The 21,182-nt window shown below is 48.6% G+C and overlaps 1 protein-coding gene across 1 annotated transcript in view; it reads left to right on the top strand.

Annotated features, from left to right (window-relative positions):
• Positions 1–11,634: 11,634 nt before the first annotated feature.
• Positions 11,635–21,182, top strand: part of LOC135057115 (oocyte zinc finger protein XlCOF7.1-like) — a 101,646-nt gene continuing 92,098 nt past the window's right edge. The window contains exons 1-2 of the mRNA XM_063963014.1: positions 11,635–11,727; positions 12,913–13,079. Of these exons, the coding sequence (XP_063819084.1) occupies positions 13,002–13,079 (78 nt within the window). The 5' untranslated portion in view covers positions 11,635–11,727; positions 12,913–13,001. The remainder of the gene's footprint in view (positions 11,728–12,912; positions 13,080–21,182) is intronic.

Consider the following 21,182-nt stretch of genomic DNA (forward strand, 5'->3'; position numbering starts at 1 on the left):
TGCTGTATGCTCTGGTTCTGTCTCCTGATACAGCTTCTACCATTCCTGGTTTCTGTGCTGTATGACCTGGTTCAATCTCCTGATACAGCTTCTACTATTCCTGGTTCCTGTGCTGTATGCGCTGGTTCCGTCTCCTGATACAGCTTCTACCATTCCTGGTTCCTGTGCTGTATGCTCTGGTTCTGTCTCCTGATACAGCTTCTACTATTCCTGGTTCCTGTGCTGTATGCTCTGGTTCTGTCTCCTGATACAGCTTCTACCATTCCTGGTTTCTGTGATCTATGCTCTGGTTCAATCTCCTGATACAGCTTCTGTGATTCCTGTGCTTGACACTCTGGTTCAGTCTCCAGATATAGCTTTAACAATTCCTGGTTCCTGTGCTATAAGCTCTCGTTCTGTCCTGATACAGCTTCTGTTATTCCTGGTTCCTGTGCTGTATGCTCTGGTTCAGTCTCCTGATACAGCTTTTACTATTTTTGGTTCCTGTGCTGTATGCTCTGGTTCATTTTCCTGATACAGCTGCTATGTATCTTGGTTCCTGTGCTATGATTAAGGGGGTCATTCCGACCCGGTTGCTCGCTGCAGTTTATCTGAGCGCAGCGATCGGGTCAGAATTGCGCATGTGCTGCCGCATTGTGCCAGTGCCTACCGGACAGCCGAAGGCCGTCGTTTCCCTGCGATCGCCTCTGACTGATTGACAAGCAGAGGCGGTCGCTGGGCGGGAGGAGGCAGGACAGTGGCGTTTGGCCGCCGTTATGAGGTTGCAGCCACCGCAGGCGTGGCCAGACCGTGCGGGGGGGCAGGCCGCAGCGTATGCGTGACATCACACGCAGCCGCTGAGGGCAGGGGACTGATGAGTAGCTCCCGGCCAGCACGCTAAAGCTGCACTGGTCTGGAGCTACTCTTGAAGTGCAAAGGTATCGCCGCTGTGCGATGCCTACGGGGAAGCCAGCACTGACATGCGGGGTGGACTAGCCCTGTGCTGGGCGTCCCCCCGCATGTCAGTGTGAATGATCGTAGCCCTGCAAAATTTTGCAGGGCTACGATCAACTTGGAATGACCCCTAAGTCTCCTGATACAGCTACTACCATTCCTGGTTCTTCTGTTGTATGCTTTGATTCAGTCTTCTGATACAACTTCTATGATTCCTGGTCCCTGAGCTTCATGATCTGGTTCATTAATTGGATACAGATTCTACACTGCAATTTAGATTTCAGTTTGAATACACCACACCAAAATATAACTCTCTCTGCACATGTTATATCTGCCCCCCTGCAGTGCACATGGTTTTGCCCAACTGCTAAAAAAATTCCTGCTGCGATCAACTTGGAATTACCCCCCTTGTCACATATGTAGAGCTGTTTCCTTACTCTGCTGGATGACATCTGGTATACATTGGTACGGTATGCAGCTAATCCACTATCTAGTCTGGTCTATATAGTGATCACCATCTGCACTCACATCAGCTACCAGCATCCACGTAGAGTGGTAAGAACTGTGCGACACTTACCCTAGGATCTCTTGCAGGACACACTGTGGTACTCTGGGCCCGTCTCCATCATTGGATTTATCTGCACTCTGTGCGGATATTATACTGTCACTTTCTACACAGTGGTGTCCCTTACTTATCGGACACCCCCGGTCAGGTAGAGGAGGGTCCATGCACTCACCATAGGTGGTGCCACAGAACAGGGTGTGGTTTAGCTTCCTGACATTTCACGCTGGAGGTCTGGGAGATAATGGTCTGACCCCAGAGACTGCTGTGGCTGCAGTGCTGGCTCCTACACTGTGACAGGAGCAACCTACTTGTCACCACCCAAGAAACCCAATACATTTTCAATACTTATACATGCATCTCATTTTATTCATTGGTGTATTTTTTTTCTATGACTTGAGAACTGTATGTAATTTCGCTATACATGTTTCATGCTGTAGTGTCAATAAATTATTATCTTATCTGAAATAACTACTGTGATTCTGTATGAACACAATCTGGCTGCATGCACAGTAAGAAATAAATCGCTCAACTGTGTTTGACATCATCATAGCGTATGACTAATACCCCTTTTCCACTATAAGCACGGGTCGCAGCCGTGTCGCCTGACACGGCTGTGACCCATGCTACTGCCCCCTGCAGACAGCGCTCACCAACCCGGCAATTGCTGGGTTGGTGACACGCTAGTAACGCGGCAGGGGCAGCGCTGGGAGATCACATGATCTCCCAGCGCCGCCCTCCCTATACACTGTGAACGGGAGCCGTGTCGCCTCGACGTAGCTCCCGTTCACACTAGACAGCTAGCCGGGTAGGATTCCCGGATCACTTGATCCGGGAATTTGCCGGGGGACCCGTTTCCACTAGGGAAAAACACAGGTAAATGTGCGCCCCCGCGCATTTACCCGTGTTTTAAGGAGCTAGTGGAAAAGAGGTATTAGTATGAGGTCCTATATTTTATTATTATTATCATCCTTTATTTATATGGCGCCACAAGGGTTCCGCAGCGCCCAATTACAAAGTACATAAACAAATAATCAAACAGGAAAACAGCAACTTACAGTTGACAATATAGGACAAGTACAGGGTAAATAAACATAGCTACATCAGCAGATGACACTGGAATAAGTATCAGGTGGCAGAAGACTGCTGGATTTGTAACAATCACATGAGCAGAAAAACATGGCATGCAAACACACAATATAACAATCACATGAGCAGAAAAACATGGCATGCAAAACATCACATGAAACACAAATCAAATATACTGCTGCCTTTTTCCTCTGAATTACAGTCCTGGGTCACAGATGATCATGAATGTTCTAACATCTTCTGGCAATTGTGCCAAACACTTAGAACCTGCCCATGCCGGCCCTTTCTTCCCCAGTTCGCTGGGTCAAAAGAGGTAGGTGGCTTTCATCGGCCCCTCCCAATAAAGTTTTCCCCAAATTGTCAAATAAAATAAGAATTTACTTACCGATAATTCTATTTCTCGTAGTCCGTAGTGGATGCTGGGAACTCCGTAAGGACCATGGGGAATAGCGGCTCCGCAGGAGACTGGGCACAAAAAGAAAGCTTTAGGACTACCTGGTGTGCACTGGCTCCTCCCCCTATGACCCTCCTCCAAGCCTCAGTTAGGATACCGTGCCCGGACGAGCGTACACAATAAGGAAGGATTTATGAATCCCGGGTAAGACTCATACCAGCCACACCAATCACACCGTACAACTTGTGATCTGAACCCAGTTAACAGCATGATAACAGAGGAGCCTCTGAATAGATGGCTCACAACAACAATAACCCGATTAGTTAACAATAACTATGTACAAGTATTGCAGACAATCCGCACTTGGGATGGGCGCCCAGCATCCACTACGGACTACGAGAAATAGAATTATCGGTAAGTAAATTCTTATTTTCTCTGACGTCCTAGTGGATGCTGGGAACTCCGTAAGGACTATGGGGATTATACCAAAGCTCCCAAACGGGCGGGAGAGTGCGGATGACTCTGCAGCACCGAATGAGAGAACTCCAGGTCCTCCTCAGCCAGGGTATCAAATTCCTAGAATTTTGCAAACGTGTTTGCCCCTGACCAAGTAGCTGCTCGGCAAAGTTGTAAAGCCGAGACCCCTCGGGTAGCCGCCCAAGATGAGCCCACCTTCCTTGTGAAATGGGCTTTTATTGATTTAGGCTGCGGTAATCCTACCGCAGAATGCGCCAGCTGAATAGTGCTACAAATCCAGCGCGCAATAGACTGCTTAGAAGCAGGAGCACCCAGCTTGTTGGGTGCCATCAGGATAAACAGCGAGTCAGTTTTCCTGACTCCAGCCGTCCTGGAAAAATAAATTTTTTCAGGGCCCTGACTACGTCCAGCAACTTGGAATCCTCCAAGTCCCTAGTAGCCGCAGGCACCACAATAGGTTGGTTCAAGTGAAAACCTGAGACCACCTTCGGGAGAAACTGAGGACGAGTCCTCAACTCTGCCCTATCCATATAGAAAATCAGATAAGGGCTTTTACATGACAAAGCCGCCAATTCTGACACACGCCTGGCCAAGGCAAAGGCCAACAGCATGACCACTTTCCACGCGAGATACTTTAGCTCCATGGTTTTAAGTGGCTCAACCAATGCGACTTTAGGAAATCCAACACCACGTTGAGATCCAAAAAGTGCCACAGGAGGCACCAAAGGAGGCTGAATATGTAGTACTCCTTTAACCAAAGTCTGAACTTCAGGCAGTGAAGCCAGTTCTTTCTGGAAGAAAATCGACAGAGCCGAAATCTGGACCTTGATGGACCCCAATTTGAGGCCCAAACGTCACCCCTGCTTGCAGGAAGTGCAGGAATCGACATAGTTGAAATTCCTCCGTCGGGGCCTTCATGGCCTCCCACCAAGCAACAAATTTTCGCCAAACGCGGCGATAATGTCTTGCGGTGACATCCTTCCTGGCTATGATCAGGTAGGGATGACTTCCTTCGGAATACCCTTTTCCTTTAGGATCCGGTGTTCTACCGCCATGCCGTCAAACGCAGCTGCGGTAAGTCTTGGAACAGACAGGGTCCCTGCTGCAGCAGGTCTTGTCTGAGCGGCAGAGGCCAAGGGTCCTCTGCCAGCATCTCTTGAAGTTCCGGGTACCAAGCTCTTCATGGCCAATCCGGAACCCCGAGTATGGTTTTCACTCCTCGCCTTCTTATTATTCTCAGTACCTTGGGTATGAGAGGTAGAGGAGGAGACACATAAACCGACTGGTACACCCACGGTGTCACTAGAGCGACCCCCAGCGATCGCATGAGGGTCCCTTGACCTGGCGCAATATCTTTTCAACTTCTTGTTGAGGCGGGACGCCATCATGTCCACCCGTGGTCATTCCCAACGGTTTACCTGCTTTTGGACAACTTCTGGATGAAGTCCCCATTCTCCTGGGTGTAGGTCGTCCATCAGAGAATCCTTGTGGCTTCTGCCATCGCCATCCTGCTTCTTGTGCCGCCCTGTCTGTTTACATGGGCGACCGCCGTGATGTCGTCTGATTGGATCAGTACCGGCTGGTTCTGAAGCAGGGGCCTTGCTTGGCTTAGGGCATTGTAAATGGCCCTTAGCTGCAGAATATTTATGTGAAGCGAAATCTCCTTGGAAATTTCTTGCCTGTGTGACTGCACCCCAGCCCCGAAGGCTGGCATGCGTGGTCACCAGGACCCAGTCCTGTATTCCGAATCTGCGGCCCTCTAGTAGATGAGCCCTCTGCAGCCACCACAGCAGCGACACCCTGTTTCTTGCTGACAGGGTTATCCGCTGTTGTATCTGTAGATGGGACCCGGACCATTAGTCCCACAGGTCCCACTGGAACGTCTTTGCGTGGAGTCTTCCGAATGGAATTATGCTTCGTACGAAGCTACCATTTTTCCCAGGACTCGTGTGCATTGATGTACTGACACCTGTCCTGGTTTTAGGATGTCTCTGACTAGAGATGACAATTCCTCGGCTTTTTCCACTGGAAGAAACACTCTTTTCTGGTCTGCGTTCAGAAACATTCCCAGGAACAGAAGACGTGTCGTCGGGACCAGCTGTGACTTTGGAATATTGAGAATCCAGTCGTGCTGTTGTAGCACTTCCCGAGAGAGTGCTACCCCCACTACCAACTGTTCTTTGGACCCCGCCTTTATCAGGAGATCGTCCAAGTACAGGATAATAAAAACTTCCTTCTTGCGAAGGAGTATCATCACTTTGGCCATTACCTAGGTAAAGACCTTCGGTGCCGTGGACAACTCCAACGGCCGCGTCTGGAACTGATAGTGACAGTCCTGTACCACATATCTGAGGTACTCCTGGTGAGGAGGGTAAATGGGGACATGCAGGTACGCATCCTTGATATCCAGGGAGACCCTGTAATCCCCCTCGTCCAGGCTCGTAATAACCGCCCTGAGCGATTCCATCTTGAACTTGAATCTTCTGATATAAAACTTCAAGTATTTTAATTTCAAGATGGGTCTCACCGAACCGTTTCGGTACCACAACCACTGTGGAATAGTAACCCCTTCCTTGCTGAAGGAGGGGCACCTTGACAATCACTTGTTGTGATTATAGTGTTGAATATCCACCAACACCGTCTCCCTGGCAGAGGGAGGTGCCGGTAAGGCAGATTTTAGGAAACGGCGGGGGGAAGAACGTCTCGAACTCCAGCCTGTACCCCTGAGATACTACTTGATGGACCCAGGGATCCATGTGAGAGAGCCCACTGTCCGCTGAAATTTCTGAGACGGGCCCCCACCGTACCCGGGTCCGCCTGAGCAGCCCCAGCACCATGCTGTGGACCTACCGGACGCAGGGACGACTTCTGCTCTTGGGAACTAGCTGTGTGTTGCAGCTTTTTCCTCTACCTTTGCCTCTCGGCAGAAAGGATGAGCCTCTAGCCCTCTTGCTTTTCTGGGGCCGAAAGGACTGTACTTGATGATACGGTGCTTTCTTCTGTTGTGGGGTAACCTGTGGCAAAAAAATCGATTTTCCAGCAGTAGCTGTGGAAACGAGGTCTGAAAAACCATCCCCAAACAGTTTTACCCCCTATAGGGCAACTTCCATGTGCCGATTCGAGTCGGCATCGCCTGACCATTGCCAAGTCCATAGCCTCCGTCTGGCGGCAATGGACCTAGCGCTTATTTTTTATGCCAGCCGGCAAATATCCCTCTGTGCATCACGCATGTATAAGACCACGTCTTTTATATGCTCTATTTTCAGCAAAATATTGTCCCTATCCATAGTTATTTTCCGACAGGGAATCTGACCACGCAGCGGGAGCACTGCATATCCATGCCGAAGCAACGGCTGGTCGCAATATAATGCCCTAGTGTGTGACTATATCTTATAGGGTAACCTCCTGCTTTCTATCAGCAGGTTCCTTCAGGGCGGCCGTATCCGGAGACGGTAGTGCCACCTTTTCTGATAAGCGTGTAAGCGCTGTATCTACCCTATGGGGTGTTTCCCCGCGTGACCTATCCTCTGGCGGGAAAGGGTACGATGCCAATAACCGTTTTAGAAATTATCAATTTCTTACCGGGGGAAGACCACTCTTCCTCACACACCTCATTTAATTTCTCAGATGCAGGAAAAACTACTAATAGTTTTCTCTCACCAAACACAATACCCTTTTATGTGGTACCTGGGGTATAATCATAAATGTGTAATACATTTTTCATTGCCTCAATCCTGTAACGGGTGGACCTATTTGGAGGGTACACCAGTCTCATCGACGTCGACACTGGAGTCAGTATCCGTGTCGACATCTGTGTCTGTTATCTGAGGTAGCGGGCGATTTTAGAGCCTCCCATGACATTTGAGACGCTGGAACAGGCACAAGCTGAGTAGCCGGCTGTTCTGTGTCGTCGACCTTTTATGTAAGGAGTTGACACTTTCACGTAATCCTTCCATAAGTTCAACCACACCGGTGTTGACCCCGCAGGGGGTGACAACATATTTACAGGCATTCGCTCCGCCTCCACCTCATTATCCTCCACATACCTGTCGACACCGCCGTACCGACACACAGCACACACACAGGGAATGCTCTGATAGAGGACAGGACCCCACAAAGCCCTTTGGGGAGACAGAGGGAGAGTATGCCAGCACACACCAGGGCGCTATATATCACAGGGATAGCACCTATAAAAAAGTGTTTTCCCTTATAGCTGCATATATATTGTATACTGCGCCTAAATTGTGCCCCCCCTCTCTTTTTAACCCTTTCTGTAGTGTATTAACTGCAGGGGAGAGCCAGGGAGCTTCCCTCCAACGGAGCTGTGAGGGAAAAATGGCGCCAGTGTGCTGAAGGAGATAGCTCCGCCCCTTTTTCACTGACTTTCCTCCCGCATTTTTATGGATTCTGGCAGGGGTTAATGTACATCCATATAGCCCTGGGGGTTATATGTGATGTATTTTTGCCAGCCAAGGTGTTAATATTGCTGCTCAGGGCGCCCCCCCCCCCCCCCAGTGTCCTGCACCCATCAGTGACCGCAGTGTGAGGTGTGCATGAGGAGCAATGGCGCACAGCTGCAGTGCTGTGCGCTACCTTGATGAAGACTGATGTCTTCTGCCACCGATTTTCCGGACCTCTTCTTGCTTCTGGCTCTGTAAGGTGGCCGGCAGGTTCGCTTCTTCTCCCCTTAGTCCCTCGATGCAGTGAGCCTGTTGCCAGCAGGTCTCACTGAAAATAAAAAACCTAAAACTAACTTTTATCTAAGAAGCTCAGGAGAGCCCCCAAGATTGCACCCTGCTCGGTTGGGCACAAAAATCTAACTGAGGCTTGGAGGAGGGTCATAGGGGGAGGAGCCAGTGCACCCCAGGTAGTCCTAAAGCTTTCTTTTTGTGCCCAGTCTCCTGCGGAGCCGCTATTCCCCATGGTCGTTACGGAGTTCCCAGCATCCACTAGGACGTCAGAGAAATCTTCGGTACCGATCCTGTTCGTGGACGCCAAGTTGTGATAGCCGGGCAGCGGCCGGTCCATCAGTCATATTAAAAAACATTGACCACCAGGCCGTCTCATCACATAAGCAAGCAGTTTATTCACAGTTCATACAGGGTTATCACGACAGTAACATTTAACTTCTTTTATATTTGTCACTCTTACGTTCTATGGACTACTTACAAGTATACTAAGAATGATCATACAAGACAGTTGCCTCAAGGTCAGACGTCCGAGAGACATATAGATCACTTATATGCAGCTGGACCTTCCATGTTCCCCATGGCTACATAGAGAGCAGAGGCTCATGCAGTTCTTTCTATTTCCCTATGTAAGTGATACCATGACCTCAGCGATCAGATATTTCTGTATTTTATCCATGTAATTCAGCTTCATGATTAAGGGCTTAATTCACTAGGCCCTACCCAGACAGAGGGAAAATCTGCCCTGTCAGCTGCAAAGCCATTCATAACTCGCTCACCATCGAATGATTTTTCAAGTCTGTGCATAGCCCAGGACTTAATACTACAGTGCGTTAAGAACAGGCTGATCGGGCCGGAGCCGACGTCACACATCCTCCCTGAAACCGCTTGGGAACGCCTGCGGTTTTCCTGACACTCCCAGAAAACGGCCAGTTACCACCCCCCAAATGTCCTCTTCCTGTCAATCAACCTGCGTTCACCTAGCGATCAAAGAAGATGCTTCTTTATTTTGCAGTTTGGCCTTGCGCATTATGATGCGTACGCATGCACAGTCAACCGATAATCGGCCGCCTTGTGAATTCGCACACCAGCGATCAGATCTGAATTAGGCCCCTAAATCCCATTTTTCTTGACATTATGTGATTTTTGTATCTTTATCTAGCAGTAGTAACAGGTCATATCATCGCCCTGCAGTCTGTTGCATCCTATTCCATAACAGAAGACCTCACTAGCAGTGATCCAGCCTTAGGAGACGTATGTTACATGATATAACATAGGCTTTACTTGCTTCTTTCACAAGCTTTCACATTGTCATTGATATTGTGTTTTGCGTTATTACATAAGGTTTAGTCCTATCAGGGAATACGGAGATATAAAGTATATATCTTTACACTGCGAGTAGCGCCCCAGCACAGAACACATGGAAGGTGTAATTACCACGCTGTTAATAAGAAGCTACGACACTGCAATATAATTAGACATCCAGTGACGATACGTCATCCATTTTCATCATATACAACTTACTTCCGTTATAGATGTTACACTAATATACAGTATATAGAGAATACTTGCCTACTCTCCCGGAATGACCGGGAGGCTCCCGAAAATCGGGTGACCCTCCCGGCCCCACGGAAGAGCAGGCAAGTCTCCCGGTTTTTCAAATTCCTCCCTGCCCGGCCACCCACTTTGAGAGTGAAGTGGGCGGTGCGGACAGTAGATGACGCGATTCTTGTTGAATCGCGTCATCATAGTCACGCCCCCTGCTGTAAAATGCCGGTTATCGCGGCATTAAAGAGCGGGGGGCGTGGTTTAAACGTGTGACGCTGTAACCCTGCCCTCATTCCACCTACTCCCCTCCTCCTCCTCCCCATTCCGCCTCCTCCTCTCGACATTGCCCAGCCCAGCCCCTCCACTGAGCCGTCCTGGCAGCTCTCTCCCGGAGAGAGCTGCCAGAAAGTAGGTAAGTATGATATAGAAGCAATCATGTAATAAATCGCCACCATATTACATAACAACATCATTATTAATAAACACATCTCTGAGACAGTAATAAGTGGCTTCTTGCCATGAATTATAATATTTGGGGTAAGTTAGGATTTGGAGGTAATCTTTATATCACTTCTGTACGTGTGTTACCCTTACACTGAGCACTATACACTTTCCCACATTATCTGGGTGTTACGTTCTGGTGGTTTCTTTTGATAACAAAGCAGAGAAGACAGAGGCGGAACTCTGGAATTATATAACAGATAAAACATCACTCCATGAAGACCCAGGTGTAATGGATGTATGGGGGAGAGTGACAGTCAGTATATAAATCACCAGTATTACTGATCTCACACCCGTGTGTGCGCTCAGTGTCACAGCACCTAATATCACAGTGATAGAGACGCTTCCCCAGTTGGTCTCAGCCGTCACCAGATGCTCAGGAGAAAACCACAATTACACTTCTATATATCCCATGATGTGGGGCGCCGGCAGCCACAGGAGACTCTATAGTGTAATTCTGCTGTTATATACAGGGGAGAGGTCACTTCTATTGCACTCACCCCCATATAGGGCACCAGGTACCCCCAAGGAAATACTGCACCAAAGTGACCGGCCTGGGGTTTCCTCAGCTCTATGGTGGGGGATAAAGCCTAGTGCTGGTAGTGACATTTCATCTGGGGGGGGCTTTCCATCTCACCCTTTTGTGCGCACACCAACACCAGGCAGGTAACACAGCTGCTGGGGGCACCATGGGGGCTGATACCGGTTCTGATGCTTCTCCCCTTCTGACACTAACCCGACACCTATCCTGGTGCCCAGCACTCATCCCCATATACTGTATATCCCTATATACCTGCATCTCTATCTATATATTGTATATCCCTTTATACCAGCATCTCTATATACTGTATATCCCTATATACCTGTATCTCTATATCTATATATATACCTGTATCTCTCTATCTATATATACATATATCTCTATATACTGTATATCTCTATACCATTACTATAGGCTGACCATACTATCTGTAGCTAGCTCCATGTAAATCTGTATTGTACCAGAGCATTATCCCGGCTGCTTGCATTACACAGGGACTAATGTCCCTCGCATAGAGATACAGCAGGCAGCATTAGTGCCCTGCTGCCCCACACCCTCACTTCCATCCCTATATATCCCTTCTCCTCCTATATATATATACACACACATAATTGCCTTCCCACTCCTCCCTCCCCCCCTGCAGCCGCAGCCCCTGTATGGGGAGACACGCAGCAGCTGGGGGCAGCGGGCAGGCTGCAGGGGGGGAGCAGTCACCGCACATCAGCTACATGCTCCCATCTCACCCCCCGCTATTCCTGCACATACACCCCATCACCCGCTGCTCCCCCCTCCCTGTATCCCAGCCTCGTCTCTATGGCTACTCCCCCACGTGACCCGCACTTCCTGTATGCCGAGCCTCGTTCTTGCCGCCACTCCCCCTCACGTGACCCGCACTTCCTGTATGCCAAGCCTCGCTTCCAGCTGCGCGCCCTCTGACCTCTCTCACTCTCCTCCCCCTGGTGAGTGCTGCCAGTGACCGGGCTCCTCTGCTACAGTAAGTTCTGTCCTTCCTCTGCCTGTCCCTGGCCCTGTCTGTCTGCTACTGGGAGAGAGGAGGGGGGGGGGACTGTTACTGGGAGAGGGGCGGTGACTGTTACTGGGAGAGAGGCGGTGACTGTTACTGGGAGAGGTGAGAGACTGGTACTGGGAGAGGGTGAGCATAGGTACTGGGGGGGGGGGGGGTGACTGGTAATAGGAGAGGAGGAGGGTGATTGGTACTGGGCGAGGGTGTAGCTGGTAATGGGAGAGGAGGAGTGAGCTGGTAATGGGAGAGGAGTGGGCTGGTACTAGGAGAGGGGGGTACTGTTACTGGGAAAGGGGTATGACTGGTACTGGGAGAGGGGGGGGACTGTTACTGGGAGGTGATTGGTGCTGGGAAGGTAGAATGACTGATATTGGGAGAGGGGGCTGTGAATGATACAGGGAGGGGGGAGGAAGGACAGGGGCAGAGTACAGCAACGTGCTGAAGATAATGGGAGTAGCGGGTGGGCAACATTTCAGTATGTGATCCTGCAGCGGGTGTAGGGGCGAGCAGACAGAGGGGTGTATATATAATAGATGATCATCTCCAGCATGTAGCTGTACAATAATAACTCCTGTCCCCATATATAGAAGGTGTAACGTTTCTCCTCCTGGATCCCTGCAGCCCCCATAGTTATCTGTGTGGTCTGTGCAGTCTTCCTGGGATTCTGGAGACCAGAATTATCTCTTAGTTTCTGTAATACAATGTAATATGGAGATCAGCCTCCGGATTGCTCACATATAACAGGTTACAGGTGGAACAAATGATACCACATATATGTCTTGGCAGAGTGCGATTGTCTCATCGTTGTATTACCAGGATCACATGCCAGTCGGTAAATGTCCACTAGGCTCTATTTACTCGCACCTACAGTCTTCTTTGCTGACTGTAGTAATGCTGGCTGTACGTGGGGGAGGGAGCAGGTGCAGAGAGCCGGGCACAGCCCGGCAATAACCGGTGAGCCGCTTCACCTCTGGTCTCGGAGGAGTAAAACAATACAACAATGTGTGACGGTCACTGAGCAGTGTTATGCAGCTGGATCAGGGATATATCTGAGATACGCTGACCAGGGCTCTGTGGCTCGGGGGAAATAGGAGGATGTAATGGTCACTCAGTGTAATCTGTGATACTTATACTAATAATTATATTTATTCCTAGACTACTGTGCAGTGAGGACCGAGAGCCTGTTTTACTGGGGATTACAGGAGGGTGTAACCGGTCCTGTATAAATCACTGATTCACTGAGGATGGATATGGACAGCGGTACTGTGACTGAGAGGATACTACATCTCACCCTGGATATCATCTACCTGCTGACTGGGGAGGTGAGGGGATCTGGTAGTGTCACAGTGACATCACTTATATCTATAGTAATAATACAGGGACATGACTGGGGAGGTGAGGGGATCTGGGAGCGTCACAGTGACATCATTTATATCTATAGTAATAATACAGGGAAATGACTGGGGAGGTGAGGGGATCTAGGAGTGTCACAGTGACATCACTTATATCTATAGTAATAATACAGGGACATGACTGGGGAGGTGAGGGGATCTGGTAGTGTCACAGTGACATCACTTATATCTATAGTAATAATACAGAGACATGACTGGGGAGGTGAGGGGATCTGGTAGTGTCACAGTGACATCACTTATATCTATAGTAATAATACAGGGACATGACTGGGGAGGTGAGGGGATCTGGGAGCGTCACAGTGACATCATTTATATCTATAGTAATAATACAGGGAAATCACTGGGGAGGTGAGGGGATCTAGGAGTGTCACAGTGACATCACTTATATCTATAGTAATAATACAGGGACATGACTGGGGAGGTGAGGGGATCTGGGAGCGTCACAGTGACATCAATTATATCTGTAGTAATAATACAGGGACTTGACTGGGGAGGTGAGAGGATCTGGGAGCGTCACAGTGACATCACTTATATCTATAGTAATAATAAGAATTTACTTACCGATAATTCTATTTCTCGTAGTCCGTAGTGGATGCTGGGAACTCCGTACGGACCATGGGGAATAGCGGCTCCGCAGGAGACAGGGCACATCTAAAGAAAGCTTTAGGATCACCTGGTGTGCACTGGCTCCTCCCCCTATGACCCTCCTCCAAGCCTCAGTTAGGATACTGTGCCCGGACGAGCGTACACAGTAAGGAAGGATTTTGAATCCCGGGTAAGACTCATACCAGCCACACCAATCACACTGTACAACTTGTGATCTGAACCCAGTTAACAGCATGATAATAGAGAAACCTCTATAAAAGATGGCTCACTACAACAATAACCCGAATTTTTTGGTAACAATAATTATGTACCAGTATTGCAGACAATCCGCACTTGGGATGGGCGCCCAGCATCCACTACGGACTACGAGAAATAGAATTATCGGTAAGTAAATTCTTATTTTCTCTGACGTCCTAGTGGATGCTGGGAACTCCGTAAGGACCATGGGGATTATACCAAAGCTCCCAAACGGGCGGGAGAGTGCGGATGACTCTGCAGCACCGAATGAGAGAACTCCAGGTCCTCCTCAGCCAGGGTATCAAATTTGTAGAAGTTTACAAACGTATTTGCTCCTGACGAAGTAACTGCTCGGCAAAGTTGTAAAGCCGAGACCCCTCGGGCAGCTGCCCAAGATGAGCCCACCTTCCTTGTGGAGTGGGCATTTTAAGATTTTTGGCTGTGGCAGGCCTGCCACAGAACGTGCAAGCTGAATTGTACTACAAATCCAACGAGCAATCGTCTGCTTAGAAGCAGGAGCACCCAGTTTGTTGGGTGCATACAGGATAAACAGCGAGTCAGATTTTCTGACTCCAGCCGTCCTGGAAACATATATTTTCAGGGCCCTGACCACGTCAAGCAACTTGGAATCCTCCAAGTCCTTAGTAGCCGCAGGTATCACAATAGGTTGCTTCATGTGGAATGCAGAAACCACCTTAGGTAGAAATTGAGGACAAGTCCTCAATTCTGCCCTGTCAGAATGAAACTAAAACTTTCACAAAGAGCTCAGGAGAGCCCCTAGTGTGCACCCTTCTCGTCGGGCACAGAAAATCTAACTGAGGCTTGGAGGAGGGTCATAGGGGGAGGAGCCAGTGCACACCAGGTGATCCTAAAGCTTTCTTTAGATGTGCCCTGTCTCCTGCGGAGCCGCTATTCCCCATGGTCCTTACGGAGTTCCCAGCATCCACTAGGACGTCAGAGAAAATACAGGGACATGACTGGGCAGGTGAGGAGATCTGGGAGTGTCACAGTGACATCACTTATATCTATAGTAATAATACAGAGACATGACTGGGGAGGTGAGGGGATCTGGAAGCATTACAATCTATAGTAATAATACAGGGACATGACTGGGGAGGTGAGGGATCTGGAAGGCTCCTCTCCTTGCGATTCTGGTCTCTAGGATGCACCCAGTCAGACATATTTCAGAAACATTCCATAGACGTTAGTATAGTAGTTGTGTACATTCGGCTGTAGCTAGTCATTTTAGGTGTAAAAGTCATTTTGCTTTCTAACAAATATTTAAGATGCCAGCTCTATTATATTCTGTGGACGCCTGCGCATCTTATTACCATGTGCTATGAATGTGCGCTATACATCACAAAACACTGCATCCCATAAGAGAAAACAATACACCCACACATTATCTGAGTTCCAAAGCTCATTGATGTATATATTTGTTATTAAAAGGATATGTATTCGATATATCACAATGTACAGCAGTATATATGTATATATATATATATATGTATATATATATATATATATATATATATAATATATATATAATATATACACTAATACATCAGTCGGCACTCCTCGGCACAAAAAACAATGGGCCCCCGTGCCAGTTTATGTAGACAAATACACCCTGCAAATTTGTGTTTCTGCCTGAGGAAGGGGCAGAGACCCTGAAACAGCTGTTGCTGTGAATACAAGTTTCTACCAGCTAATAGTGCTCCCAGTGCCGTTCTTTATTGGAGGGTATATATATATATATATATATATATATATGTGTTACATGGTTACAATTTACACAGTAAGCAGTTATTACAAACTAATTCAAATACACACATGGCCAGCAATACATCACCATATTTTGCTCAAATAAAGTCTCCACTCCATATCACTCTCTCTCTCAGTAAAATCATGCAGACACTGGACAGTCAGCATCTCCACCATCATCTGGGACAAACCGGAAAAGCAGCCGGCTCTGTGTGTGATCACCTATACACTGAGTCTCTTGGGGGCGTATACAGATCTCTTGTTACTAGTCTAGGTGAGGGAACTTTCTCATTTATGATGAGTCACTGGTCAGTTCATATGCAAGCGACGTCCAGCCTTGATGGTGTAATTACAGGAGATAGCCACTGGTCAGGCATGCTGTCTTCCAGGAAATCCATTGAAATAAGAGTGATTTTATCTTTCATACATTTAATCATATGTACTAATGGCAATGTGCTATAACTTAATAACAGGCATCAAATGAATCTACACATTAATCTGGTTACTGTGACACCAAGCATGACATGTCCATCTTGCCCCGTTCCTATAATACACATACTTGACGTTACTCCATTATATAATTTAAAAACATGATGTCTGGCGCTTGATATGTTCAATTTATGTTCTGTATGAAATATGTGTTGAATCTATCTTTGTGGCATGTCTGTGTAAATGCGTATGTTACCATATATTGCTGTGCTCGCTGCGCCTATTTGCAAGCTTAGCGACTCATAATGTGCGGAGTCTGTATGTTCTCGCTATGTAATATTTTTGACTTCGACATAGGTTTGACCACCAGCCATGTGGCGACAGCACGCACCCGCTGCCTATTCTGTACAGGAAGCCGCACCAGGAATGTTGTGTAGCTGAGCTGCTAAAAATCAATTTGCTGTGTACATTCGGATGTAGCTAGTAATATTAGGTTTGACTACCAGCCATGTGGCGACAGCACGCACCCGCTGCCTATTCTGTACAGGAAGCCGCACCAGGAATGTTGGGGCTCATTCAGATCTGATTGCTGGGCTGCATATTTTGCTGTTCTGCGATCAGATAGTCACCGCCTACAGGGGGAGTGTATTTTCGCAGCGCAAGTGTGCGCTCGCATGTGTAGCTGAGCTGCTAAAAATACATTTGCAGTCTGTGCTCAGCCCAGCACTTACTCTTCCAGTTAAATTGAATCCTGCTGATCGTGGCCGGAGCTGACGTCAGAAACCCTCCCTGAAAACGCTTGAGCCCGCCTGTGTAGTTCCGGACACTCCCTGTAAACGTCAGTTGCCACCCACAAACGGCCTCTTCCTGTCAATCACCTTGCGTACGCCTGTGCGAATGGATCCTTCGCCTCCAATCTGACGCTGACCATTGATGCCCGTTGTAGCTGTCCGTCGCGCCTGCGCATTGCGGTACATTCGCAGTTTTGATATGATCATCCGCTGTGCAAAAACGCCCAGCAGCGATTAGATCTGAATGACCCCAAATGTTTCCTTTCCGTCGCGGAGTGCGACGACAGCACGCACCTGTTACCCATGTTGTACAGGGAGCCGTGCTGGGAGCCTATACATGGAGCTGCGCTGGGAGTGTTACTACACATTAGCGGTGTGCGGCGGACAGCGTGCCCTGCTCAGGCTACAAGCAGCCACACCCTTAGCAAGCAGCATGCGGCCACAGCTCACACCCCTTGTAAGACAGCCGGGAGGGAGAACGGAAGAAGCGGTTTGTGACGTATTAACGCTGCACCCGCTGTAAAACTGTCCAGCTGAAATCAACACTATAGCTGTGCTTCATGTATCGGCCCCGGCTCTTTGCCAGTGGAGGGCATCAGTCACCACTTTAACAGCACTGGTTTCGGAGGCACAAACCTATGTCTGACCTTTTACCCAACTCCAGGGTTCCTGCTAAAGGTTCCCTGGATTAATACTTACCAATGTCGACTTCAGCCAGCTAGCCGGCGTTTGGCTGCAGGGACTCAAGACCACAGCTGCATGCAGTTGTGTCAAGGCTCCCTGGGACACAGGTCCTGGCAGCTAGGGACCCAGTTGACAAGCTCAAGAAGTGGGAACGGGTCCCCCCAGTAGCTCCCACGAAGCAGGAAGCCAGGGCCCTTCTGGCTACCCGAAAATATCAAAGACCTAATTCAAATAAAAAAATCTCTGGAGCCCTCCAGAGTAGTGACCGGCTCTGAGGGCACTTTTTTCTAAACTGAGCTACAGGGAGGGGCATAGAGAGAAGGAGCCATACACACTTATATACGTTCTTAAAGTGCACTGGCTCCAAGGACCCCATCTATACCCCAACGTAATCTGAATCCCGGTGTCCCATATGGATGATTGAGAAATTAGGTTTGACCACCAGCCTCTGTGGGATCCTTTTTAGTAGCAATAGTTTTACAGGCTTACAACCTGCAGCTCCGTCTCCCTTATAAATTAGTTGTGTGTGTGTGTGTGTGTGTGTGTGTGTATGTATACATATATATATATATATATATATATATTTGTCTATTTTTTGAACAATTAATAAATAAGTTATGGTAGAACCCACCTTTGTTTACTCTTTTTCTTCTAAGTCCATAGGATCCACATGGGGTTATAGGAGGTAGAGGACTGCTCACCAAACAATTACAGCTTTATGCTCCCAGGATGCACTGCTTCTTCTCCCAGCCAGAGGTCTAGTCAGTATTGTGAACAAACCCTAAGGCAGAAGCAGGTAGAGGAGAAGGAAGAATGGCACACTTAAGAAACACACTCACAGCAGAGGAGAACATAGCGACCAAAAAAAATACCCACAGGAGCTAGGTGTGTCAGGGTTGGTGCTCTGTGGACCCTATGGACTTTGAAGAAAAAGAGTTACCAAAGGTAGGTTCTACCATATCTCTTATTTCTCTGACGTCCTAGTGGATGCTGGGAACTCCGTAAGGACCATGGGGAATAGCGGCTCCGCAGGAGACTGGGCACAAAAGTAAAAGCTTTAGGACTACCTGGTGTGCACTGGCTCCTCCCCCTATGCCCCTCCTCCAAGCCTCAGTTAGATTTTTGTGCCCGAACGAGAAGGGTGCATACTAGGTGGCTCTCCTGAGCTGCTTAGAGTAAAAGTTTAAATTAGGTTTTTTATTTTCAGTGAGTCCTGCTGGCAACAGGCTCACTGCACCGAGGGACTAAGGGGAGAAGAAGCGAACTCACCTGCGTGCAGAGTGGATTGGGCTTCTTAGGCTACTGGACATTAGCTCCAGAGGGACCGATCACAGGCCCAGCCTGGATGGGTCCCAGAGCCGCGCCGCCGGCCCCCTTACAGAGCCAGAAGAGCGAAGAGGTCCGGAAAATCGGCGGCAGAAGACGTCCTGTCTTCAATAAGGTAGCGCACAGCACCGCAGCTGTGCGCCATTGCTCTCAGCACACTTCACACTCCGGTCACTGAGGGTGCAGGGCGCTGGGTGGGGGCGCCCTGAGACGCAATAAAAACACCTTAGAGGGCAAAAAATGCATCACATATAGCTCCTGGGCTATATGGATGCATTTAACACCTGCCTGTTTTTCCATATAAAAGCGGGAGAAAGGCTCCGCCCCCTTCTCGGCGGCCTATCTCCTCAGCACACAAGCGCCATTTTCCCTCACAGCTCCGCTGGAAGGACGTCTCCCTGACTCTCCCCTGCAGTCCTGCACTACAGAAACAGGGTAAAACAAGAGAGGGGGGGCACTAATTGGCAGATAATCAAATACAGCAGCTATATAAGGGAAAAACACTTATATAAGGTTATCCCTATATATATATATATATATATATATATATATATATATATATATATATATATATATATATATATATATAGCGCTCTGGTGTGTGCTGGCAAACTCTCCCTCTGTCTCCCCAAAGGGCTAGTGGGATCCTGTCCTCTATCAGAGCATTCCCTGTGTGTGTGCTGTGTGTCGGTACGTTTGTGTCGACATGTATGAGGAGGAAAATGGTATGGAGGCGGAGCAATTGCCTGTAATAGTGATGTCACCCCCTAGGGAGTCGACACCTGACTGGATGGTCCTATGGAAGGAATTACGTGATAGCGTCAGCACTTTACAAAAGACTGTTGACGACATGAGACAGCCGGCAAGTCAGTTAGTACCTGTCCAGGCGTCTCAAACACCGTCAGGGGCTCTAAAACGCCCGTTACCTCAGATGGTCGACACAGACCCAGGCACGGACACTGACTCCAGTGTCGACGGTGAGGAAACAAACGTGTTTTCCAGTAGGGCCACACGTTACATGATCACGGCAATGAAGGAGGTTTTGAACATTTCTGATACTAAAAGTACCACAAAAAAGGGTATTATGTGGGGTGTGAAAAAACTACCCGTAGTTTTTCCTGAATCAGATGAATTAAATGAGGTGTGTGATGAAGCGTGGGTTTCCCCCGATAAAAAACTGCTAATTTCTAAAAAATTATTGGCATTATACCCTTTCCCGCCAGAGGTTAGGGCGCGTTGGGAAACACCCCCTAGGGTAGATAAGGCGCTCACACGCTTATCAAAACAAGTGGCGTTACCGTCTCCTGATACGGCCGCCCTCAAGGAGCCAGCTGATAGGAAGCTGGAAAATATCCTAAAAAGTATATACACACATACTGGTATTATACTGCGACCAGCAATCGCCTCAGCCTGGATGTGCAGTGCCGGGGTGGCTTGGTCAGATTCCCTGACTGAAAATATTGATACCCTGGACAGGGACAGTATATTATTGACTATAGAGCATTTAAAGGATGCATTTCTATATATGCGAGATGCACAGAGGGATATTTGCACCCTGGCATCAAGAGTAAGTGCGCTGTCCATTTCTGCCAGAAGAGGGTTATGGACACGACAGTGGTCAGGTGATGCGGATTCCAAACGGCATATGGAAGTATTGCCGTATAAAGGGGAGGTGTTATTTGGGATCGGTCTATCGGACCTGGTGGCCACGGCAACGGCTGGGAAATCCACCTTTTTACCCCAGGTCACCTCTCAGCAGAAAAAGACACCGTCTTTTCAGGCTCAGTCCTTTCGTCCCCATAAGGGCAAGCGGGCAAAAGGCCACTCATATCTGCCCCGGGGCAGAGGAAGGGGAAAAAGACTGCAGCAGGCAGCCTCTTCCCAGGAACAGAAGCCCTCCCCCGCTTCTGCCAAGTCCTCAGCATGACGCTGGGGCCTTACAAGCGGACTCGGGTACGGTGGGGGGTCGTCTCAAGAAATTCAGTGCGCAGTGGGCTCACTCGCAAGTGGACCCCTGGATCCTGCAGGTAGTATCTCAGGGGTACAAATTGGAATTCGAGACTTCTCCCCCTCGCCGGTTCCTGAAGTCTGCTTTACCAACGTCTCCCTCCGACAGGGAGGCGGTATTGGAAGCCATTCACAAGCTGTATTCCCAGCAGGTGATAATCAAGGTACC

This window comes from Pseudophryne corroboree, chromosome 3 (genome assembly GCF_028390025.1).
Source record: "Pseudophryne corroboree isolate aPseCor3 chromosome 3, aPseCor3.hap2, whole genome shotgun sequence".
In the NCBI taxonomy this organism is placed as follows: domain Eukaryota; kingdom Metazoa; phylum Chordata; class Amphibia; order Anura; family Myobatrachidae; genus Pseudophryne; species Pseudophryne corroboree.